This window comes from Lissotriton vulgaris, chromosome 10, assembly GCF_964263255.1.
Source record: "Lissotriton vulgaris chromosome 10, aLisVul1.2, whole genome shotgun sequence".
Taxonomy (NCBI): domain Eukaryota; kingdom Metazoa; phylum Chordata; class Amphibia; order Caudata; family Salamandridae; genus Lissotriton; species Lissotriton vulgaris.
In genome coordinates this window covers 963502605-963529308 of record NC_141698.1, presented here as the reverse complement: position 1 = coordinate 963529308, position 26704 = coordinate 963502605, and the positions used below count along the sequence as shown (strand labels likewise).

At 43.5% G+C, this 26704-nt stretch overlaps 1 protein-coding gene and 1 pseudogene across 3 annotated transcripts in view; one reads left to right on the top strand and one right to left on the bottom strand.

The window, feature by feature from the left end:
• Positions 1-26704, top strand: part of DGKB (diacylglycerol kinase beta) — a 1765597-nt gene that overhangs the window by 235479 nt on the left and 1503414 nt on the right. For 2 of the 3 annotated variants that reach the window (XM_086941963.1, XM_086941961.1), the window contains exon 2: positions 4367-4629. In XM_086941963.1, the coding sequence (XP_086798089.1) occupies positions 4560-4629 (70 nt within the window). In that variant the 5' untranslated portion in view covers positions 4367-4559. Of the gene's footprint in view, positions 1-4366; positions 4630-26704 lie in introns of those variants that run through there. The other variant, XM_086941962.1, reaches the window with a different exon arrangement.
• Positions 10689-12933, bottom strand: LOC147689069 (18S ribosomal RNA; annotated as a pseudogene).

Genomic DNA, 26704 nt, shown 5'->3' with positions numbered 1-26704 from the left:
CCTTTGATGTCTCCTCTTTTCGCATCTCTGGCACTTCTACACCCTTGTCCTGTGTTGTCTCCTCCCTGAGGGACCTTCTGTGGTGTTGAGTACTTTGCAAGGGGTTCCCTTTGGTCAGGTGCAGTTGGGGCACTTGCTGTTTTTGGCATTCTGAAGGTTTGGATGCTCTTGCGTGTCCTTCCTTCTTTTGTGCTTGCTTGTGCTCTTTATTTAGTCGGTTGGCGGAGTTGATACTTCCTGTTTACTCCTTTGCACTTTTTTGGTTGTGTAGCGTGCCTTGGTGTATTATTGCCTTGCACAGCAGCTTTTTCTGTGGTGGCCTATTGTTTGTCTTTTTGACTACTCCGTTGGGGTCTGTTGCCATCTCTTCTGCTCTCTATCAGTGGTTTTTGGAGGCTCTCCTTTTGGTGTCTGTTTCAGTTGGTGGTTCCCTCCCATCCGATTCAGGGGCGTTCTACTCATTTTGTGGCTGTTTCTTGGACCGCCTTTCTGGTTGTTTCCATGGGTGTTTTACTGGACTGCCACTTCACCTCATGCCTTCTTTTCTCGATCCGGCTTGAGGTTGGTGCTTCTGTTGCCTTTGCCTCTTTTGTTTCCATATTCAGTAGTTTCTTGAGAGGTGTCACTCTCTGTTGTTGTCACTGATGTTTTTTGTTGTGATGCCTTTGGTGTGTTGTCTGTGTTTCCTATTCATGAAGTTGATATTGTTTAGGTATCTGCTCATTAGTAATTACTGTGGTGAGGAAGACGGACGAGGAGGTAATGCCCCGGTTACTTACCGGTAATTTTTATTACTTTGAGTCCTAGTCTTCCGATCAGGAGGCCAAGCAAGAGGGTAGCAGGGCAGAAAGGCAGCAAATCAGCAAGGCAGCAGCAGGTTCACAGTACAGCAGAGTGGCAGTCATTTCAGTTGAAAGGTGTGGTGCAGCGGCCAGATCAGCTGACTTCGGAGCACTGGGTTCACGGTTCGATCCATGCTCCAGCAGCAGCTCAGCCTAGCACCAAGTGACTCTGGGCAATAGCTCACTTAATTTCTATGATAGCCCCCAGCACCTTGAGATCCGTAAAGGTGAGTAGTTTGCGCTTTATAAATACGGATTTACATTTCAACAGCACAGCAGTGCTTCTTCAGGGTAGAGCATCCAAAGGCTCAGAAGTGTACTGAAGTGTTGGTGTCTGAGGACGTACCTTTATAACCTGGTGCCCTGGATCTGAAAGCTCTGAGAAACGTTCACTCTGCACTGGCTCCAACCTGGCTGCAGTGACAATGAGGAGGCCATAGGTCATTTGTGTGAGGGCAGATTACTCCCTATCCAGTTGAAAGTGGAGCTGCGCTCAGCCCCACCCCTCATACTGCCAGCAGACAGCCTATTCAGGCATGCATAAACCTTCTATTTTATGACTGTCTAGGAGGAATTCACAAAGTCTGACAGGCTACATATACAAAAGGGTTAAGGGCAGGAAAATACCAACTTTTTAAAAGTGGAATTTTTAAAATTGTAAGAAAAACTCAACTTTAACAACAGACATGGTTTTTTATTACAATTCCAAAGACACCAAACATGACATGGCTACCTGCTCCCAATTGGAACTAGCAGCTTGCTAAATGAAATACGGAATCCCCAATGTTATCCTATGAGAGGGGTAGGCCTCAGAGTAGTGAAAAATGAATTTAAGAGTTTTTCATTACAAGGGCATGTAATCCTTAAAAGTATATGTCCAATCTTTTAATTGCACTGGACCTTGCCCTATCCAGTACCTCGGGCCTACCATAGCATTGACTGATATGTAATACAAAGGGAGATTAAGGCTTGACAAGGGGGTTTAAATGCCAAGTGGACATGGCAGTTTATTACTGCTTTCAGATTGCAATGGCAGACCGAGATCATGTTTTAAAGTGCTACTTACGTGGGAGGCACAATAAGTGCCGCAGGCTCACTAGTAAAAGTTTATTTACAGGCCCTGGGTCTATAGTATACCACTCTACAACGCACATACATTTATAGTATAAATGCGATTTGGGTATAAGCCATCTTAACCAGGCTTAGGGGACTGATCACATGCACTTTAGCTGTGGTTAGTAATGGTAAAGTGCACAGAGTCCTAGAACCAACAACGATAGGTTCAGCAATTTGGAAGAAGAGAGGCAAAAGGTTTGTGGGAAGATCACCCTATGGCACGAGGGTAGCAGGGCAGCAGAGTAGTAATCCATCTAGATGCATCTGAGTCTTCCCCAGGTCCAGAGGTGTACTGGAAAGTGGACTTGAGGGTCTTTATTTTATACCTGGTGACTCCTTTAAAGTAGAAGTTTTCCATTTGATGTCCTGGTAGTTTCCTGCCTCCCGTTCCCCGGAGCCAAACAGGCGGTGGTGCAAAGACCCTTGTGTGAAGGAAGAGTACAGACGATTCAGTTGCAAGTGGAACTGGGCCTAGCTCTGCTCCCCGTTCTGTGCCCATCCAGGCACACCTAATCCCTCTATTGTGTGGCTGTTCAGTAGGAATAAACAAAGTCCAACTATACACAGTCGTGTAACACAGGAACAGGCTGCAGGTAACAAATAGTTAGGGCAGAAAAATAACACTTCAAAAGTGACAGTTTCAAAATGGTAACTTAAAATCCGACTTTACCGTTTAAGCGGATTTTGAATTACACAATTTGTCGGACATCAAACATGAAATGGTACCTCGAACCAATCAAATGTTGGCATGTATTAAATGTAATAAAGCAACCTAATGTTATAAGTGGAAGAGGTAGGTCTTGTAGTAGTGAAATTAATTTTGGAATTTTTCACTACCAGGACACTACAGGACATGTGAAACTTAAAAGCGCATGTCCAACGTTTTAATTACAAAGCACCCTACCCCATGGGCTACCTAGGGACTACCTTAGGTGGTGACTTCTATGCATTAAAAAGGGATTTTAAAACTTGCCAAGGGGTCATTTTGCCAAGTCAAATGGACAGTTTGGAATTGCACACACAGGTTGCAATGGTTAGCCTGAGACCTTTAAAAACCTACTTATGTGGGTGGCATAATCAGTGCTGCAGGCCCACTAGTAGCATTACATTTACAGACCCTGGGTACATGTAGTACTATTTCACTAGGGACTTACAAGTAAATTAAATGTGCCAACTGGGTGTAAGCCAATTTTACCATGTTTTAAGGAGAGGGCACAGAAATTTGAGCACCGAGTAGCAGTGGCAAAAGTGCACAGAATACTAAAAGCTAACAAAACCAGGTTATAAAAACAGGAGGATAAAGGCAAAAAGATTGAGGATGACCCTGAAGAAAGTCCAACAATAACATACATGTGTGTGTTTCCAATTAAATGCCTCCTTTCCCCATTATTTTTTTGCCACTTATCAGCATGCCCTCATATTCTGAGTCGCTCATGCAGCTCTGTTGAATGGGGGAGTCTGCTGAGGGTAGCATGAGGTGAGCATGTCTTCACTGAACTCCAGTTTGAACTTAATGGCTCACTGTTTTCAAATGCGGTTGTTGTGATCAGTTTATTTGAAAGATCGTATTGAATACCCCGTGTGTTTTTACCACAATGCTTTCTTTTTCATTCCTATTCTTTACTTCTCTTGTTTGCTAGTAGAATTTAAATTTGTATATACCCTGCATCTATATATGGTTAGGTTGATGGGGGGGGGCATTAACAATGGTAGGCTATGTCAAAGGCTCTTGAAGAAGATTATGAGGAAGATATTCATAAAAACATGAGCACATTCAATGACAACTTTTTGTCTACTTCTATTCAGCCTCCTATGTTGGCAGCTAGCACGATTAGAAACATAAACAAGGGCAGGGCCTCCTGTCTTGGGGTCAAATATATATACTGGGCAGAGAGTGAAGCCTTCTTTTTATGAATTACCTCAGATGGTCTCCTTGCTAAAGGATGGTGGGATCTTGGACTCTGTATTCTGCATCACACAGCTAGTGTTGGGTGACAATGGAACATTCCTCCAAATTCTGGAGTTAGTGATAAATCTTGAGAGCTCATAAGTGAAATTTTCTTCCACAATAGCTTCCGTAACATGAGGAATATTCTACAAGTTCTGCAGAAATTGGAGAACCTTTCATTACCACTGAACTTTAATCGGCAATCCCTATATAATCCCTCATCTCTAATTTCCTTATAATAGAAATCTGTGTGACTTGTGGTGCACCCAGTCACCTATTATGCCAGAGGGTACTTTATCCATACATTTTATGATTAACCTCTTCATTTATGTTAAGCAAAAGCTCAGTACAAATTATAACAAAAGGAACAAAATCAAATAGACAGTTTCTGTAAAGATGTTTCAAAATATGTGTATTCTCACGGAAAATAATCCACATGTCCTACTTTGTCTTTTTTCAGACATTTTGAATTGTCTCATGAAAAAAACGCCCTTCATCAAAGATGTGGAAAATAATGTCATCTCCCAGAATATAAAGTAATTTTGAACACAGACCGTCGAAATACTTGGAGTCTCGGAAGTGCAATAATTCAATTACCACTGGAGTCATACACCACATTCATTCTATCTGTTAAAAGGAAATACAGGCTCATTATGACCAATCACGAGAACTGGGTCAATCTGAGCCCTGCAGAGTTCTCACAGCTTCAGAAGTATGCAGAATGTAAGTACAATGCAGCTTTAAAACATCAAATGCACTGCTAGATCAAAATCTAAGGTGTGAATTGGTGACATTAAACATGCAGATTCTATCTTTATATTTTCTGATTACAATGTTATATATTTTCGTGATTGTAAACTGTGCATAGCTTTTTTTGCATTCATGTGTCCCAATGAGAAGTTTCCACATATTTTCGTTTTTCATTTCCTATACTAAGCCCCCACTCAAGATGTATATGTTCTGCAACACCTCCGGCAAACGTCAAAGTTTCTAGGGTTCACTGAAAGAGTATCGACTACAAAAATATGGATGAAAAAAATATCAGGGAAAAAATATAGAATGCAAAAATATCGACTCCATATAAACAAGTAAGTACAAAAATATCAGGAAAAAAATATTGATGTAAAAAATATAGTTGTACAAAATATAGATTATATATATATATATATATATATATATATATATATATATATATACATATACATATATATATATATATATATAATATATAATAAATAAATAAATATAATAAATAAATATATAATAAATTCCAGCACTTACCTGGTCCGTGTCCGTGCTATCCTTTCCTTTGCGAAGTTCTGCGCGCTGGGTGGAGACGCGGCTTTCTGGATATATATATATATATATATATATATATATATATATATATATATATATATATATATATATATATATATATATATATATATATATATATATATATATATATATATATATATATATATGTGTGTTCCAGTAACATAAATTCTAATTATAAATGAAAATATGACACTATTTAAAAATCTTCGAACTTAAATTTCACACTCCAGTCAATGCAATAGTAGGGAAAGTGCCGGATAGCGGAGGGGTAAAATGTACTATTACTACTCCAGTCAGTGTAACAGTAGTGAAAGGGTTGGATAGCGGAGGGGTACAAATTACTATTATCACAACAGTCACTGCAACAGTAGGGAAAGTGTTGGAGTGCGGAGGGGTAACATTAACGATTCACCCTCCAGTCAGTGCAACAGTAGGGAAAGTGTTGGAAAGTTGAGGAATAAAAATGACTATTCCAACTCCAATGATTGCAGCAGTAGGGAAAGTGTTAGATTGCAGTGGGGTAACAATTAATGTTCTCACTCGAATCAGTTCAAAAATGAAAACAAACAAAATATTAACAAACAAAATATTTAAAAAACAAAATAATTGAACAAATATATAAATATTAGGCCTGGGCGAAGCACTACGCGACGCTTGCGCAGTTTGTGAAGTTTACGCAACTTTGCACTACGCGAGCTGCACGTAGCACAGTGCAAACACGCGTAGAGTAACGTAGCATAGTGCAGCGGTCATTTTTTGCTTTCTCTCGTTCCTCAAAGTCAAGTTGGCGACCGCGAGCAAGCAAAATGACATCCTGGCGAGACTTTTTCTTTGTTCGCGATAAGCAACATCAAGTTGACGATCGCGAGTATGGGAAATAAACCTCCCTGCGAGATTCTCAATGCGTGGAGGTCTGTTTTCTCATTGCGAGTGGTTGCGTATGCTCGGGACCGCTCGCAATGAGAAACTACCAGTGCGCTTTGAGAAAGCTGCTGCTCGAGGAAAAATCTCCTCAAGCAGCAGAAAACTACAGCTTGCACTGTGCAAGATGCCGTTTTCAATGATTGCACAGTGCCGGATGCTTGTCCGCACTGTGCAATCATTGAAAACAGCATCTTGCACAGTGCGAACATGCTACTTCGCGTAGCTCGCGTAGTGCAAAGTGCACTTCGCGAAGCGCTACTTTGCAAACTACGCCCAGCCCTAAATATATACTAACAATTAAACTACAAATATATGTAATATTTAAAAAACCTATTATACTGTTAAATACATATGACAAATGCCTACAAATATTATAATAAATAAAATAAAAAATAACTTCCAAACAAAAAAATATTTTTAATTAGAAATTATTTAGAAACAAAAACATTAATTATTGCATACATTTTTTTTATTTCCCACCCATAACACCACACAATTCCCAACCCACGTCTAACATTTTTTTAAAAATGTACTTCATTATTTAACATAATTAATTACCATTTAAAGAAATATTATTATTTAAAAAAACAAATTAATTGACTTCCCTCACTTAACCCCTACAATCATCACAACCCACAGCTAAAATTAAACTTAAAAAAATATATATATATAATTAAAACTTATTTTCAATTAAGAAACTAATAGTATTTAACAACTAATTATAAAGTAAGTAAAATTAATTTACACCCCGTGCTGTACCCCTATAACAGTAAAACCAAAACACAAAAAAATATAATCTATTACCCTAATTAAATATACATTATTAATGAATATTAATGATCAACTAAAATAATTATACTATTGTCTTTTTTTATTTTCAAAGAATTAATTAATATTAATAAACAACTAATTATAAATTAATTTAACATAAATAACTTCCCACCCTTTACCCCTATAAACCCCACAACACGCACCTAAAACAAAATACACAATTGCCATAATAATTACCAATTAAATAATCAATTTTAATAAACAACCAATTAAGAATTATTTACAAATAAATGACTTCCCACAATTAACACTATAAAATCCCAATTAAATAATATTAATAAATGAAATATAATCATTAATGTATTAATATCAAATTACTTCACAACTTATTACCCTATAAGCCCACAACTCGCTAAGGACCATAAAAACGCAAAATTTACTTAAAATAAAACAGCTAAACATGTAACACATATATTAAAAAACAAGTTATACAAAAAAAACACATACATTTAAAATATAAATCAAAATACATAACACCAATTAAAAAATCGATATTTTCAACAACTATAATTTTCAAACGATATTAATGACTTCTATATTTTGTAAAACAATATTTCTTACATTTCTGTGTCATGATATTTCCAACTTGATATTTGTGTAAGTGGACATTTCCAACTCGATATTCTGTCTGAATACCTTTCAGTAGTTAACAATTAAATTGAGATTACATGTAATTACCTTTACATTTGCTTAATCTCTGCAAAATGTTTCCAAAGAATATTTCTGATATGTATCAACATCACTACACATTTAGTCAATCAAATAACAGTTCTATCCCATGGTTAACCAACATTTCATAAGTAGACCTGAGGGTAATTCAAATTAGGCCTACTTGACTGGTGACATGTTTCGCTGCACAATATATTTTTCTGGTTTGAACTTGTGACTGAAACATGACTGGAGACATGTTTTCCAAAACAACGCCTTGAGACCTGCCGGTGAGTTGGCGCTATATAAACCGAAGTTAACAATAACAAAGCCAACAAGCTAACTGGTTTACAACTTGAATCCTGGAACAATTGCCGGTCAGGAGCCACACTGCGTTGGGCAGCCTGCGGGGACTGTGCCTCCCAGGTGAAAGCCATGGCTTCACCAACCACTTCTGGGCCTCCGTACGAAGCTATCCCAGCCCAAATAGGGAAGATGGTCCTGCACAGTGGTTGGACACCTGGCTTGTGGAGATCAGGTCGGGGCTACGAGGCAAAAGCCGTCGTTTTGCCCTCCTCTCCCTGGGAATTTTGGAAGCTGTTCAGCCCACAGGAGCCCCAAAATCCTCTCTTCTGTCCAACGCCACGCTGCCCTGGCTAAGGAAGGTGGCCCTGCCCAGTGCCTGGATCCCTAGATTGATGGAAATGGTTCTTTCAGTGAAATGCCTTGACTTTGCCTGCCTTTCAGTGGGACCACTGCAACTGTTTAGCCTGCAGGAACCCCTTACTTCCCCCCAATATGACATCACCCAGACCTGGGATCTACCCGGTAGCTGGGCCTCTACATGGGTACCTGTCTCCAGGCCACACCCCAGAGGGATACAATAGGCCTCTCCAGTCTACAGACTCAATATCCTGGATAAGGACTGTCCCTCCAATCCATTGTCTGAGGGTGCCATGGATTAGTGCTGTCCATCTTCCTGGTGTCCGAGCCTGGGCAGCCAAGGAGGTGAAGCCCCTACAGCCAACTACCCTCTCCCATTATGCCAACCTGGGAAGTTATTTTTCTTGACTACTAAGCCTCCACCAAGTGGGGGCTTACAGAACCCAGAGAGAATGGAGGAGACCAAAGTCAGCTGTGCCAGCTGGCACTCCACTTATCTTGGTCAGCTAAGTACCAACTTGTCTTCTTGTTGGCTAGCCACCATCTGGTCACCTGGTCAGCTAGCCTGGGGACCTGATTTCCCAGGCCCACAGCAACTGACAATGATGCAAACACTCAGGAGGCTCCTTCCTTGAGCTACCCACTGGGCTTCTTTCCTTCAGGTGACTCCGCTGGTGCCCGTTCTGACCAGCTGGTTATCCTGCTGATTTGAAGGAATTGTGCTCTTATCCTGCACCCACAAGTGCAGGACAGAATGGGGAGGCCCCCATGATGCACAGCATTTGGTGAAGGTGGTGTACCATAGGTGATCACACAGTTCCTCTCGATAGCTTTTGGCATAAAGAACCCAGCACAAAAACCTGCCCATGTGGATGACTTTAAATAGATCACAGCAAGGTAGCTGCTTTGCTCATTACAAAACCCTGACTCAGGTAATCTATGAATGATTGAGTACCTGGTGCCCCACAAAGATATGGTGCCAAAGGACAGTGAAGGCAGTTCTATTCCATTGCAACTCTGGTCCCTACCCGAGAGGATCTCCGATATCCCATGCCAACTGAGGCTCAGCAGAATTCTGAGAGTTTAGGGGAGATTTTGACTCAAAAGCATTCAGTCATAATTCCACAGATGGTAGCTTCGCCCCATTGGCTGCTAAGCCAAGAACATACACCAAGGCCCAGATTAGCTAATTTTTTTACATAGGGTTGCGTCCCGAAGCAAAATCATTTTGCGCATTTACTAACCCATGCACAGCCATGTTGTGTGTCTTTGTTTCATTTACTAAATACAAAATAATGCAGCGCATAATACGGTTTGCTGGCATTACATGGGTGGAGAATGGATGTTCCCATGTATCTTGATACAAACCCAGATTTATAAAGTCTTGTAAACATTGGATTTGTGCCAAAGTTGCGCGCCTACCCAATAGATGCATAGAGAGGAGAAATCTCTTTATTTTCCCTCATTGTTTCCATGTGTTCTGCTTTTTGTGGCACATATAGAAAGTGGACTATGTCTTCAAGGATAGTTTTTGTGTAGAAAGGTGTCCCTTACTGCACTAAAACAATCCTACCTGCAAATCGGACAACCTTGCTATATGTTGCAAGGGTGCCTGAGTTGGTGCTAAGTAGCACACAGTGCACCAGCACAAGGAGAGAGTAGAAATGCTGCATATTTTTGTAAATATGAAGCATTTCAGCTCTCTCTCTTTCACGCAGTGCAGTGACTATCCCCCTAAATGTCTGAACCTCAGGTACCTCTTGTGCTCAACAGGATTACCGATGCAACAACACATCATGAGTAGGGTAAAACTAACCTGTTTCAAAATAGTCTAAACCCAACTCATGTTCAAGAACAAGCATGCATTTGCCCTTTTGCTTAGAAGGAGCTTTTTGTCCTGCCTGAGCTCCCCTCAGGACACTTATGTTATCGTTTGACAGGTGTGTCACCCCAATCAAACTCACCAATCGCCACTGTCCCAGGAGCAAGGTGTGACTGACAGGCTGTGTGCTGTGACTCTCCCACTGTTCCATCTCTCAAAGCAGTTTGCATCTCTGCAAAGAGGAACTCGGGTTCCCTCTTGTCCTGGCTCCTTCATATCAAGGGATTTGATTTTGCATTATTCTCAAGTTATTCAAAGATAAATCAGGGAGTTAGTCCTAATGGAACAAACGCCAAAGTGTCACCAGACAACAATAAACACAAAGAAGAAATCTTGATATAAGAAACACTTGGAAACCTAGTGATTTGAAAAAATATATCTTATTTTTTATATTTTGTTGAAAAAATGGAGTACATATAGATAAAAACATTCAGCAAATAGTCATGGAGAGAAGAAAAAATCAAATTGTCCTAACAATACATGACTGTACATCTATTCCAAATCTATTATGAGGCACAGATCTCTGAGTGAGAATGTATCGGCCATTGTGTACAAAGGAGAGGGACTTAATTAATGTTAGATTATGACCTACACTTACTGGGAATTTCTTGTTCATGGGGAATTGTAATCTCTAACACAAATGTTTCAGCAGATTACCTGTTGACGAAGGATAGACACAAGCTTATCTGTTCAGTGTAGCTCATGTGCAGCCCCTGATATCTAAGAGCATCACTGACCTATTAGTGCTTGATCTTCTGTGGCTGAAAGCCGCTTGTCCCTCTAAGAAGTTGAACTCCGACTGCTGTGGGTCACATAACTAGTCAGCATGGATGAGTCCTATTCAGTATATTGACCCAACAAATTGCTCCATCAACTAAGAATGGCCAATCACTACCACCCACAGAATCCAAAAATAACTATTAATCTGTCAACCTGCTCCATCTCTGTACAGGTTGAGGTTTCTCATGTTGAATCAAATTTAGCTGAAGGCTGCACTCCTGGTGGTGCCCTTCTATCAGTTCCTTCAAGTTTCAGCTTTACAACCATAATTCCCCTAGTAGCCCAAAGCCTTGGTTTACTGGAAGCTGCTCAGTGGGTCATGGGAATAGCAATGCTGGATCATCAATGGGCATTGTTTATGGTCAAAACTATAATAGTATCTAATCATCTCCAAACTCTAATTTTCACTCGTGTTTAATTAGAACATTATTGATTAATGCGTTTGCTTGGGTTTTTCTTGTGCCAGTCCAAAAATTTCACATCAGGTGGCACATTAGGAAAATAACCCTGGCCAGTCCTTCAATGTGAATGTCCCTGGCCAACCCCTTTAATCATGGCCCCAATTCTGAAAAACAACAATATAGAGCAAGATTCTAAGGGCATCATTAGGATGATGGGCGGACTTTGTCCGCCCGCCATCCTGACGTGAAGTGGGACAGCCCGCTATGTGTGCGGTAGTCCCGCATACACGCATCCTGCATTTTTAACATTACACCGGTTGGTGCTTTCAGCAGCACCTGCCGCACTACCAAAAATGCATGTTGAGCATATGCATGCACAAAGTGGCAGGCACCGCACAGTGCCTGCCATGTTATGCATGCACATGCAGGGGGGTATCATAGGTAGCCCCCATGTGTCCCCCACCCCCCCAACATCCTGGGGGCCGGCAACACACTCCCAACCTCAGAATCTGCATGCCTTTCCTTGGCGTCAATGCCGCCACGGAAAGGCTGCCTACCACCTGCATCCTGATATGGATGGCGGTGTCTAGCAGACACCGCCACCATATTAAAGCGGTGGACAGTCTTCCCGTCCATCGTGGTACCCACACCATAGTAATATGGTGGGGGAAATGGATGGCGGGTGGGGAAGGATGTAGGGCGTATCGCCACCGCCATGTGTGCGGTGGTGATCCACCCTACATTCAAATGGGCGCCCTAGTCTTTATAAAAAGCTAAACTATTCAGTAGCGCATTCTGCTTTGAACACTCAAATGCTTTAAAAGTAAATGCTCCTGACCACCAGTACACTCAGCTAAGACCATCAAGGGGCACCAGAGGCAGGATCTGGGACAGGCAGTAGTTCGCTGCGCGGTTGACCCCCAGCTTGATCTCAAGATCCAGCTACTAACTTTGTAACAGCATCAACTTTAACATACTATTAAAGCTGAAATGACCAAAGCAGCTGACACCAGACTTGCCATCCAATGGATCATCTTTAAAGGATTTTGAGCATACTCATTCCAATTAGAGGGCTTTGAAGGAGTCCTGTGTTGCTATTTTTTGCCACCATCTCTCAGAGTTGTGAGTAAGTTATTTATGTGCCTGCTGCCTTCCTTGCATATGAAAGTCGTTTCTCAATCTCCCTCTCTGGAATCGAGTTCGGATTCCCCATTACCCATGGTCACCATAGTAGGGATAGACAGCATCATCAAAGTTGATATGGCATATATCTGAATGTACCATCGCCGCCATGGGAGCGTGCAATTAGCCCGTGGTTATGTAGAGTCAGCAAAATGGCTGAGTGATTCAGATTGGTCTTTGGCTGATAAGTACACGCATCCTGGGTGGTTAGCACCCGTCAGCTTGTATTAGCTCTTGAATTACCACAGTTATCAATAGTGAGGAAATGTGGTGTATTATACGATGTGGTTGTGCACCCTCACTGTGGAAAAAAACAACTTGGTTCCAGTCAGGCTCTTCTTTTAAATCTTACCTCCACCCTAGATAGCTTTGGCTCTGAGCAGTCAAGATTCAGCAATGGAACAAATGTAAAGCATTTAAACAGCACCAAAAATAATTTACATGCAAGAAACATGACTCTCAAGAGGTATGACAGCAATTTATAAAAATAGACTATTGGTTTTGGAATTTTTACCCACCAAAATGAAAAAGATCTACAGATGGTTCTGGAGATGTAATTAATTTAAGGAATAGGAAATCACAATGTTTCACATAGCCACAAACATGCATTGGAAAATTCAACACATTTTTCTCTTAAAAACGTTTTCAAGAAAACGTTTGTCAGAGTTGAATGTGGTCAATTACAGACACTTGGATAAACAACTCCAGCAGGAAGCAGGTCATGTGGGACTATCAAAGTTCTAAAGAGCAGTTTCCTCCAAGAAGAAACAGTCTCCAGTCCAGTTCCACTGATAACAACAACTTTCCATAGGCTTATTAAGAGCAGTCAAGATGCAAGGGATACTGGATGCTGAAGATGCTGAAGGATGCTGAGGGTGCTGTGTGGTCAATGGGGGATTTTCTTGGGGTGACTCCTGGTGGGAAGATTTTGGCCATAGGGGTCGATTTCAGTCAAGATCGTCTTTGCTCCGGCAAAAATCCAGTCACCACTGGTCTACTGGTCTCCGGTCACAACCAATCAATCAATCAATCAATCAATCAGTGCATTTATATAGTGCACTACTCACCCGTAGGGTCTCAAGGTGCTTGGGGAGGGGTGGTCCGCTACTGCTCGAACAGCCAGGTCTTGAGCTGCTTCCTGAAGGCGAGGTGGTCTTGGGTCCGGCGGAGTTGGGTCGGGAGGGAGTTCCAAGTCTTGGCGGCCAGGTAGGAGAAGGACCTTCCTCCTGTGGTGGCTCTTCGGATGCGGGGGACGGCGGCGAGGGCGTGGCTGGCTGGTCGATCTAAGCTGGCGGGTGGGAGTGTAGAAGTTGAGGCGGTCATTGAGGTATCTTGGGCCTTGGTTGTGGAAAGGCGGGAAATACAATCTAGAATTAGAATCTCAACTCTAGAATCCCGTCTCAGGTCGATTAGACCTTTGTACCTGTCATAGAGTGTAGAAGGCAATCTTTTTCAACAACTCAATTCGGATCATTTCCATCTCCTTCCCCAAAGAACCACTGACAAAATGTCAAGTTTGAAAATGTATTATAAAGCCAAAAGCAATTGTGTATATAAACACCTCAGTAAAAGGTTCAGCAAATACACAGGTACTAATACAAACATAATCCTACGGAAAAGTCTCAAACGACTGAGAAACAGCACTAATATGATTTCCAAGACCACTAAACTTGCAAGAATTGCTATGCTCTGGGTCCTGGTAGGCATAGAAGAAAAGAAGAAATACATCAGGATAAGTCTATCCCTACACTATACTAAGTGTCATCCCTACAGCCGGATTCCCTCCTAATAAAAGGTGTCAGCCGTGGTGACTTCCAAAGAAGTACACTCACTTAGTTCGGACTTAGCCTCTTGAGTTCATCTCTCACAGCCTCTCTCTGCCTACCCAGCATCTTTCTTCGCCCTTGTGCGCTTCTACTCTGCTCTCCTTCCGGGGTGCTGTCCCTAATACAAAACCCACAATTCAGTTGACACGCCCCAAGGAACGCCCCTCTCAGAGAGTTAAGTTTCAAAGGGTCTTCATCTTGATGTCTTCATCCTTGTTCGTTGAGAAACGGCCTTGGGTCCCACAGTCGTCTCTGCTTGAAGTTGCTTCCCTAAAATTCCACAACCACTCCTCCGGGTCTATAACTATCTTTCTAACTTTCATATACAATGGGCCCTTCTTTACTATCTTCGGCTCAACCTTGCACCTGCAAAGGAACGCACATAAATCGGTTCACGACAACATGCTACTTGCAATTAATTCTTTGAGGCAACCTTCTAGGAAAAAGGCAGTTCCATGATTTAAGTTAGCAGGCACATTCCTAACTCGGCCTACACAAACCGTTATCCCCACCTGGGCCTCTGCACGTTTCGAGATGTCACCACCTAACTTTTGGCAAACAGTTTTACTCGTTAGGCCTACATCATTATAGCAAAAGAAAAGAATACATTTCCCAACTAAACACTTCTATGTCGTTTACGTGAATACCATACTAACCATACATGGTAATACATGATGTTTCTTTAGGCACATTTTAACTGAACTAACATTACTTTCACAAATACATTTCTAGATTACATGGCGTTAGCATTTCAAAAATATGTTATGTTGCAGCTATGGGAAATTTTGGTACATGAGTTCATAGCTTTGTGTCACACTTGAACATGATTATAAGCCTCTTTATATGCGGGTGCAAGCTATTCACGAATATAATGCACCCCTACAAATTCTAACACAGTTTTGCGCTCTCTCTGTCCCCCCTTTGATGACCTGTGTCATCACCACCATCCCACATTCTTTAGGGTAGGGACCGGTCTAATCAGCACTTGTTGCAACATTTCCTTGCCTGAGCATTTCTAAAGCTTCGGTATTGATTGTCCTGTAACTCCTCCATTCTCTGTGCCTGTCCCCTCACTGCTCTATCCAATCTATTGGACCTATAGCATTTGTACAATCTCAACAAACCCCATATTCCAACCACACAGGCTATTATGATGAGGAGAGGCTCCAGAATGTATTCAAGAAAACTCCTACCCAGGTTTGCAAACCAATTTCCAACACCTCCAAGACTCTTGCCAACTTTTTCCCATGTGTTTTCTTGTGTCAAATCATTAATCTCATAGTGGATTGCAGTAATGTTGCGTATATATTTCTTCAGGTCTTTAGAATTGTCTGGAATATACGTGCAACATTCCTGGACCTTTAAAAGTTTACAGACTCCGCCCTCGTTCGCTAAAAGGACGTCTAAGGCAAAGCGGTTTTGTAAAACCATCGCCCGTATTGACAACATCTCACCATGAATCAACACCAGTGATTTTGCCGTACTCATCGACAATTCATCCACCACTGTTGCTAATCTTCGTATCTTTACATCATTTAGAATCACTCCCAGCATTGGTATGGCAGCTCCAAACACATCTCCCACTATTGCAGCAGCACTTTCTCCTCTCTTCACCCTTGTCAACTTGCCACCCTCAACTTGAGCAAAATCCTCAGTGTGATATATCTTGGGAAAGATAATCGCCAGGTAACATGTCCCATACCATTTATCCGGTAATCTCACATATGCATTTCTTGCACAAACGAAATACACCGTAGGAATCACTTGCACCACACTCTTCAGAAAGTCTTTGGTATAATACTCTAATTTGAAAGTGTGTTCACAAGTTGTCTCACCCACATACACATTTTCGTAGTATGTCTTTGGCCTATGTAAACATAACTTTCCTTTTTGTACCACGTCCAGGGCTATCGGACCATAACTTCCCTTTGACTTGTGCCCAAGCTCTTCATCCGTCCAATCTACCTTACCCTGTCCTGACGTCTGTAACTGCTTCTGTTTTTGGTATCTATCCTCAACCTGCTCTACGAACTTCTTCTCTACCTCTGTCAATGAGCAGGTCAGGTTGTGTCGATGTGCATATGAGGTATCTATGGTTTTCGTTGGAATGAAAAAATATCTAAGTCTATCCTCAGACTTATAATAATCCCACTTGTTCAAATGCTTATAGTTTGGGACTTCTGGTAACACAGCATCATAATTCGAAAAGAAATATTCAAAATGTGATCTCCCATAAAATATGCTAAGCAGCAAACTACATGAAATTCCATACGTTAATGGCAGGTGATGATATCTAATACCCTCGTCTACTGAAGCTGGCAATTGCATACACACGTAACAATCTTTCGCATCCATCGCATCAATATACTCATACAACAATTTAGCATAAGCATTCTTTCCAAAGTTTCCTTTGGACAGATCAGCATGTAATCTACGGCTTTCTTCAGCTAGCAAAGCTTTCTCGGCTCCTATGTTTACCTCCTTGTGGCTAGGAGTGGTAGGTGTAGTTGTTCCCTTGACCTCTGCTTCTTGCTCCTGTGGTGCTAAATTAGAAACTAACAGCCTTATTCATGAAGGCTAAATCGGCTCGCAAAGGGCCGGATTCTGAGAATCCGGCCCTTTGCGAGTGCGATTTTTGCATTTGGGATTCAGCATCCCAAATGCAAAAATCGGTAATTGCTAAATCGCTAAATTGCGAGGAATTACATTTAAGGAATCTCTATTTGAGATTCCTTAAATGCAATTCATGAAGCATTTGAAAATTGCGAAAATGCAATTTTGGGCTGCTATTTACGGAGAGGTCAGACCTCTCGGTAAATAGCAAAAACTTAGAAAAATGCTTTTAAAAGCATTTTTCTAAGTTGCATGTTGCACACACACATGTCCTTTGGACATGTGTGTGCGCAACACCTGTTTCAATTTGCATTTAAGGGGTGCTACAGGGTGTCCTTTGGACACCCCTGGCACCCTTTAAATCGCTATCTTATTTGCGAGTAGCAAATTGCTAATCGCAAATAAGGAATACTCCCCATGCATTCCTATGGGCCTTTTGGCCCATAGGAATGCATGGAGAGTTATTCCTTATTTGCGATTAGCAATTAGCTAATCGCAAATAAGGAATCAGTGGGAATCGCAATTAATATTGCGATTCCTACATGATTACCGTTTTGCGAGTCTCAAATAGCGATTCCTTATGATTCGCTATTTGAGCCTCGCAAAACGGCCCGATCATGAATCAGGCTGTAAAACTACAACAAATATAAAGAAAATCACTAACCCTAATAGTGTACCTATAATACATTTTGCCCTACGAGTCGGGTTCCCAGCCTCCATGGTCTCGGACAGTGTGATTCGATTCTAGCAGCAACACAAAGTCTCGGCAATATAAAGTCTCTTGCTTGGCTTTATGAATTTTTTCGAACCACACCTAGAAGCAGAGATCCCCTTTCAGATTTTCATTGTCCATTTCGTGTTCAGGTGACCCTACCCTTCTCCGTCCTCTAAGGGGTGTCACTGAGTTTCTTCTTCTTCCACTCGGCTCTAAGTATCTTCTGTAGCTATTTACAAAGTCTTTATTGCGCATCAATGATCAGGTTCTCTCCAAGTGCACAAAGTACATAATCTAAGAGTTCCATATGAAGGACAATTGCATCATAGGCAGGTATTTCAGGGCCAAATGTAGGAAAAGTCAGTCTGTTTAGTATCAAATCACTTATCTTGCTTAGGAAAGGGGGATTAGGAACAGTTATTGTCAGTAAGCCTTCGATTTCCAGTCCAGGCACCAACAGTATCACTTCCAATTTATAGTTCAGGGCCGTATCGGTCACCAGCATTGACCTCACCCTCCCGGATCTCAGTACACCTGGCGTTTGTCAAAGGATAGGTCCACTCCGGAGTGGCGTATCTTCTGCAAGGTACTCTCACCCTCCTTGATCTCCTCGGACCCTTTTCCTCTGACTCTTGGTCTCCTGTTTCCGGGTCTGATTCTTCGGATACAGGTGCAAGATCTTTTTCAGAAGTCAACCTCACATTCAACCTCTTCCGCCTCTCAAGCCAACTTGCCTCGGTGCCCTTTACTCCTCTGTTCCTTGTCGGCACAACTTGCTCATCTCGACCTTCAGCTTCTCCAGAGTTGGGATCACCCTCACAGCAGCTTTCCCATTCAGTGGCAGTTTCGGTGTCACTGTCGCTGTGATCTCCCACAGCTCAGTCGGATGAGTTACCAGCTTCTTCAGACGCCCCTACAGCTTGACTTGTCCCCTCTTGTGGATCTTCCTCCACAGCTGGATTTTCTTCTACGAGAGGAGCTGTTTCTTCCAGGGACGCTGGTACTCTTCGGGTGTGCGAAGCGTGTATCCAATTTGGCAATCCACCGCACTTCACAGCAGTGTTCGTCACCAAGATGACTTGGAACGGCCCTCGCCAGCGGACGTCCAAGCAGCTCTTCCTCACGTGCTTCCGTACTAGCACCCAGTCTCCGGGACACAGGTCGTGACAGAGGTCTCTAGAAGTTGGGATTTCTGCCGTCTGCACCTGATGGGACACAGAATGGATGACGTCAGATAGTCCTTTGCAGTAATCAAGAATCAGATCATCTGTGATATTCAGCAAGGCCGCTGAGGGGACGGATGGTAGCCTCATAGCTCTTAACATCAGCACCTCATGGGGTGAAAGTCCTGTTCTCCTGTCTGGTGTACTACGCATGCTCATTAACACCAAGGGTAAAGCATCTGGCCATTTCAGGGATGTGGAAGAACACACTTTCGCCATTTGTGCCTTGAGCGTTCCATTTATCTGTTCCGCTATGCCAGAAGCCTCTGGCCGATAGCTACAATGCAATCTTTGATCAATGTTCAATGCAGAACAGAGCATCTTCACAACTTCACTGTTGAAATGTGTTCCTCTGTCCGATTCCAAAGAGGTCGGGACCCCGAATCTAGGTACTATATCCCTCAACAACAATTTAGCTACTGTGAGCGTATCGCACCTACGAGTGGGATATGCCTCGACCCACCTGGAGAACACACACACAATTACCAAGACATATCTGAGGCTGTTACACTTTGGCATCTCAATGAAATCCAATTGCATTCTGTTGAAAGGCCCTCCAGACCTTCCCACATGACTCAACGTAACGTGTCCTCTTCCCAACATTCATCTGTTGACACATAACAGACCTCTGACACACCGCTTCCGCAGCCGTTCTGAACTTTGGGTTATACCAAGTCTGTCTAAACACTCGTATCATAGCATCTCTTCCCAAGTGTACAGAACCATGTATCTGGTGAGCCATCGGGCTCACCAGTTCATTCCGCAACACCGGTCTTCCGTCTGCCAAAATCCACAAATCCAGATCCCCTTTTGTACAGCCAGAAGTCACCCACACTCTTTTCTCAAAGTCTGACGCTTGTTCCTGCATCTTCCTCAATTCATCCCACGTATCTGCCACTTCAAGTACCATGTTTAGCTCGGTCCCTCTGTGTATTCCCTCAACAACCTGGTCCGTGAAGGAGTAAGCTTGCTCGGCACAATAGCGTGCTACTTCATCCGCATACCTGTTACCCAGGGACACAAAATCAGCACCCTTACTGTGTGCCGTGCATTTCACTACTGCAATTTCTGCTGGTCCCTGCAGAGCTTCCAGCAGTAACCTGACAAATTCTCGATTCCTGATAGGGGAACCTGATGATGTCATGTAACCCCTTTGAGACCATAACTGACCGAAGTCATGAACCATGCCGAACCCATATCTGCTGTCGGTGTATATGGTGACTCGAATCTTGTTGGCTGCCAAACAGGCACGTGTCAAAGCAACTATCTCAGCCACCTGAGCGGAGTGTACTCCTTCTAAACAAGCAGCTTCGATTATTCCATGGATCGTGCAAACGGCAAAAGCCGCCCTTAACTGCCCAGCATTGTCCCTTATACATGAGCCATCTACAAAGAGAATTTCATCAGGGTCTTCCAAAGGCTCATCGACAATGTCTGGTCTCGGTTTGGTGCATAGTTCAGTCACTTCAAGGCAGTCATGGTCTTCACAATCATCATCTAAAACATTTGGCAGTGGCATCAAAGTAGCAGGATTCAAAACTGAGCACCTCTTTAGGGTCACATTCTCTGCGGCAAGTATATCCTGCTCGTAACGTGTGATCCTATTGTTAGTCAGGTGCTGCGTTTTGGTCCTTGTCATTAACAATTCTACTGAATGTGGAATGTGTACCACCAATGGATGCCCCATTACAATGCTCTCACAACGCTCAATGCTGACACCTGTTGCAGCAACGGATTTGAGACATCCGGGCAACGCTGCGGCTACTGGATCTAAGGTAGCCGAGAAATATGCAACTGGCCTACGGGCACCTCCGTGATCTTGGGTCAAAACTGCTAACGCGCAGCCCTCTCGCTCGCAGCAAAACAATGAAAACAATTTAGTGTAATCAGGCATTCCCAGGGCCGGAGCCTGACATAAGTCTTCTCTCAACGTTAGGAAAGCCATCATGCAGTTTGTGTCCCATGGTACCGGATCACTCACGTCCTTGAGCGTCAGTTTCTGTAAAGGCTTCGCTTTCAGTGAGAAATTTGCGATCCACTGGCGACAGTAGCCAACCATTCCCAGGAACATTCTAACCTCCCTCTGTGTGGTAGGCACCATCATCTTCATTATTGCCTCTATCCTGTCTGGGGACACCTTTCTTATTCCCTTCTCTATTCTGTGTCCCAAATACTGTACTTCAGAAAGACAGTATTGTAGCTTGCTGGGAGATACCTTGTGACCATACTCTGCCAAATGGTTTAACAAAGCGATGGTGTCTATTCTACAGGCGTCTTCTGTCTCTGACGCAACAAGGAGGTCGTCTATATACTGCACAAGAACCGAGTTCTGGGGCAGTACTAGACTTTCAAGATTCTTCTTCAATAATTGATTAAAGATCGATGGACTTTCTGTATACCCCTGTGGGATACGACACCATGTTAATACACGGTTTTCCAGCTTAAAAGTGAAAAGAAATTGTCTCTCCTCATGCAACGGTATACAGAAAAAGGCCTGACACAAATCGATCACGGTGAACCACTCAGCCTGTGCTGGAATCTGAAACAGTATCACTGATGGATTCGGTACCAGTGGACAGCATGGAACAACAATGTCGTTTACATTTCGTAAATCCTGCACAATCCTGAACTTCCCACTAGGCTTTTACAAGCCCATAATCGGAGAGTTACACGGACTGCCCAATATTTCTTTCAGGATTCCTTGTTTTATCATGGACTCAATCACAGGTTTTATTCCCGCAATTGTTTCTGGGATCAGTTTGTACTGGGGTGTTCTTGGAAATTCTGCATCTCGTCTTACTTGTATTTTGACTGGCTCTACGCCCTTTATTAGTCCTATCTCTTCTCCTGTAAAATCCCAAACCTCTGGTCTGACTGTCCCCCTTAAGTCCCAGGGGAGTTCCTCCACTGTGAGTGCAGGATACAATTCTATGCACAGACGTGTGTTTGCAACCTTAAATGCGGCATCATCGTCATTGGTCTCCAACTCTACTCCCTTTGGGCTACAATAGATGGTGCAGTTGAGTTTGCACAGCAGGTCCCTTCCTAGCAGACACACAGGGCTGGAATCACATACCACAAATTGATGGTTGTCCCTGAAATTTCCTATTTTCACTGAAACTGGCTCGGTCAGTGGATTTGTCATTTTCCTATTCGCTACACCCACAACTTGAATGGTCTGTCCTGACAGAGGTAGATTAGGAACCACTGCGGACCGTACAGTAGAACGAGTTGCACCCGTGTCCACCAGAAAGGTAGTGGGGTGTCCAGCTACCTCCGCATCTACAAAGGGTCCTCTCTGGTCTATCTCTAATGCTGCTCCTAAAGTACATTCCTCCTCCCCGTCCAGACACCTTCCTGTTACTGGGTTGAAGGCATAGTATTCATCTCCATCTATCAGGAAGGGCATCTGTTGGTATATCCTATTTCCTGCTCCGATCCTCGGTGGTTGGGGAACGGGTGCTCTAGGAGCGGAAGTCCCCCCTTTTGCCACTTTGAGCTTGACTACTGTTGATCTCGGAGTTTGGGGAGTCTGACTCTCCTCCTCCTCCTCCTGTACTTGATTCTCTGGGTTATGGGGACACTCACGCCTCCAGTGCCCGATCTCGTGACACTGATGGCACCTTGTCTTTTTCAGAGTCGCCAGATCCACCCTTGGCCTTGAGCCATCTTCACTGTCCCTTTTCTGGCTGTTCGATATTCTCCCCAGCGTTCCATTTCCTGACTGACCCTGTCCTCCCGATTGCATCTGGACTAGCATCAGTTTATCCTTAAGCTTCTTAGTCTTAGAGTCTATCTCATCACTGCAGTATCACGCGTATCTCAGGATCTCGTCTAGAGGCTTGTTTTGCCAACAAATCAAGTGTTGCTGTATCATTAGACAAATCTCGGGTCTCAAGCCCAAAACAAGCTTGGACACAAACTGTCCCATGTCCTTTGGATCCATCACATCCAGACCACTGCACTGTTTGAATATCTGTAGCAGTCGCTCATAATACTCATGAACGGTCTCCTTTGGTTCTTGTCTAGTTTGATCTATTTTCACCCAATCTATGTCTTGTGCTGGCACCTTGGTTTTTAACCAGTAATCACTTGCTCATATTTTACCATCACTCTTGGTGAAGGTCCATTCATGTGTGCATCCCGTTCTGGCTCTTCTGTGGGCCACTCGACCCTGACCTTGCACGCTACCCACAGATCTCCCGGAACCACAATGTCAAACAGTGTGTTCAGATCAACCCACAGTACTTTTGAGATTTTGACAAACCTCTCTACCTGCTTGTACCATTCTACTGGGTTTTCTCTCAATTTTGGAAATGTGTTCGTAAAGGCAGCCAGATCTCCCCTACTCCAGGGTACGTGCACATATCCTCCATGGGCTACTTCTCTCAAGGGGTATGCCTCTGCATGCATTAGCCCCATTCCTGGACGGGTCTCTATGGTGCTCCGTCTAACACTTTTTTTCTTTGACCACTTCTCCTCCCATTTGTCCAATTGAACCCATACTCGGATTCCCACTACTAGTCCTCTGATGTAAGTTTTTAATCTGATCACTCTCTTCTCGTCAAGATCTTGATCTGTATACTGCAACCTATGGCCTCCTTGAAACGCCTTTGTTCTGGTCAGATCCACTGAATATTTGTTCGCTAGTTCCGTCAGCTTCTCGTGAGCTGTCCTAGCTCTGCGAGTAACATCTTTCGCTACAAACAGCAGTTCATCTGGTTCGTAAAGTTCTATTCTTTCTAGAGGGATTGTACCTTCCACTATCTCTTCTAATTCCGACTTCAGTCTTAGTACATCTATTCTCCTTGCCTTTATCACTGCTCTCAATGTGCCTTGGCTAGAAGTTTCGCTTGGGTCTTTCCCTTTACATTCCTGACTCACCCTTCTGTCTTCCTCGGGGGTGTTATGGGGAACACTCCCTCTCTCCCATCTTTCACAGTCCCACTCTTGTCGCCTTTCTGTAGTTCCAGGGGTAAACGTACCTCTATTTTCCTCACTCCCACAGTCCCCATCTTGCCTACTTCCATTAGACCTGCAATGGGATATTTCCCTGTTCTCCGAACCACACTGTCTGCAATCGTCTCTTGACCTGTCACTCTGGTTATCCGCAACCGTCTCCCAGGTTCTCAAATCTGGTCTCAATTCTCTAATAAGCCGGGGCCATGGACCTCTCAGATCCATCGGCCCTCTCAAGCCCCCCTGTTCTCTTGAGGAGTCTGCCGATGCTGCCAAAGGGGTGCTCCTTTCTATCGGTCTGGACCACTGATTCCACTCGTCTGCCACATTACTCCTACCTTCACTGGTATTTCTTTCCCTGTTCGTTTGTGGCAGACTCTCGGTTTGGGTTTGTTCTGGATTATATACTGACACTATCGGTCCTATGGTAACAGGTACCGTAAGGGCATCTGGTAATCTCTGAGCATTGACCCCCTCTTCACAGTGTACCTTCTGTACAGTGAATCTTCCCACTACTCTTGCTTCCGGGGCTAGTTGAGGTACCTCACTCTCCACTGAAATGGCCCTGTTCCCTACCGGACCTAAGTCACTCTCTCTTAGGATACCACCGTCCACTGCCGATGTTCCCCTTTCTGTTGGTGGTGGTGAGGTCCCTTCTATTTCTGGATTATATGGAGGGGGTCTGTCCGACAATAGCCTCTCTATCAGACTATCTTCCGTTTCACTGTCATCGTCTTCTGTATTCCTTTTCTGTGCTTCCTTCTCACTAACCAACAATGGGTACCACCTATCCCCTTCTATGGTCTGTACTCTCCATCTCTTGGCTAGTGCGTCCCACCACGCATCCTGCACCGCCCTAACTGATCTGTTCACTCTTTCTTGTCTTCTGTCCCTGTTTTTTTCGTGGGCTGCCCTGATCCATGCATTCAATGCTTCGAAATGTGTTGGCCTAGGCAAAGGTCGCAAAGAAGACATAATCGCTTTGAGCTGGTACAACACCTCTAATCTGAACGTCCCCTACTTAGGAAACGTTAGTTCCTCATTCCCCTCAGTCATCTTACACCAGTTCTCAAGCCACAATATAGTATGTAGCCCAACGTTCGTAGCCATGTAATGAGCTGGCGTATCCTCGGGAGGAGCCTCTTCCCCACCCCGAGGTTCTAGCCTCTTCTCTCCAGAAAAACAACTTCGCAATCCTTTTAAACATTTCATGATGATACCCACAACAATTTCTTATTTACTACTTTAGTTCGTTCCCCAATGACAATCCACCAATCCCAGCGCGGCTTCACTCTGGCCGTCCTATCCTAGCGCGGCTCTTCGCTGACGTCACTCACTTCCCGCTAACCGCCCTATCTCGACGCTGCTTCACACTAACCGTCCTATCCCAGCGCGGCGCTTCCTGACGTCACTCTCCTCCGTTTGCAGCAGTTCCCCTCCTTTCTCCGCTTGTCTCTTGGTCATGCATGCGTCCCAATCATACACTTTGAAATGATCACTTCCGACCAAGTAATCACTTCTCTGACTGTACGTCCACAGTCTAACTGTAATTGTCACCAACTGGCAAATGTCTGTCCGATTAACGACCAAACAATCACCTCTCTGATAGGTTTCATACATACAGTAACTTCCGACCAGCGTCTGTTACCCACGCACTCACACACTCGTCCCCCCTATCTCGGTCCTGCGGGCAATCAATGGTACCTCATGATCCCCTTTCAATGGTCGACAATTACTGTGAGTGTTCGATACACTCGAACCACTTAAACTCTCCTTGAGCTTAAGATTTTCACCGGGTGCGCGCGCTCACAACCTGATCTCCTTTCACACTACAGGCATTCGATCTCCGCTAGACAATACAACACAACAACACAATACACACCGCAATCTAACACGCATGACCCTTTTTATACTCACACCCTTACGATCTGCTGCTTTCTGCCGCACCGTCACTCTCCGTCATCTTCCGTGAAACCCCATCCTCCTTCTCTATGGGCCTTGGGGAAATCTTAACCTATGTGGATTTCCTTCACTCCAGAAGATAAACCATCCTACTATGCTACCAACTGGAAAGGCGGGAAATACAATCTAGAATTAGAATCTCAACTCTAGAATCCCGTCTCAGGTCGATTAGACCTTTGTACCTGTCATAGAGTGTAGAAGGCAATCTTTTTCAACAACTCAATTCGGATCATTTCCATCTCCTTCCCCAAAGAACCACTGACAAAAGGTCAAGTTTGAAAATTTATTATAAAGCCAAAAGCAATTGTGTATTTAAACACCTCAGTAAAAGGTTCAGCAAATACACAGGTACTAATACAAACATAATCCTACGGAAAAGTCTCAAACGACTGAGAAACAGCACTAATATAATTTCCAAGACCACTAAACTTGCAAGAATTGCTATGATCTGGGTCCTTGTAGGCATAAAAGAAAAGAAGAAATACATCAGGATAAGTCTATCCCTACACTATACTAAGTGTCATCCCTACAGCCGGATTCCCTCCTAACAAAAGGTGTGACTTCCAAAGAAGTACACTCACTTAGTTCGGACTTAGCCTCTTGAGTTCATCTCTCACAGCCTCTCTCTGCCTACCCAGCCCTTGTGCGCTTCTACTCTGCTCTCCTTCCGGGGTGCTGTCCCTAATACGAAACCTACAATTCAGTTGACACGCCCCAAGGGACGCCCCTCTCAGAGAGTTAAGTTTCAAAGGGTCTTCATCTTGATGTCTTCATACTTGTTCGTTGAGAAACGGCCTTGGGTCCCACAGTCCTCTCCGCTTGAAGTTGCTTCCCTAAAATTCCACAACCACTCCTCCGGGTCTATAACT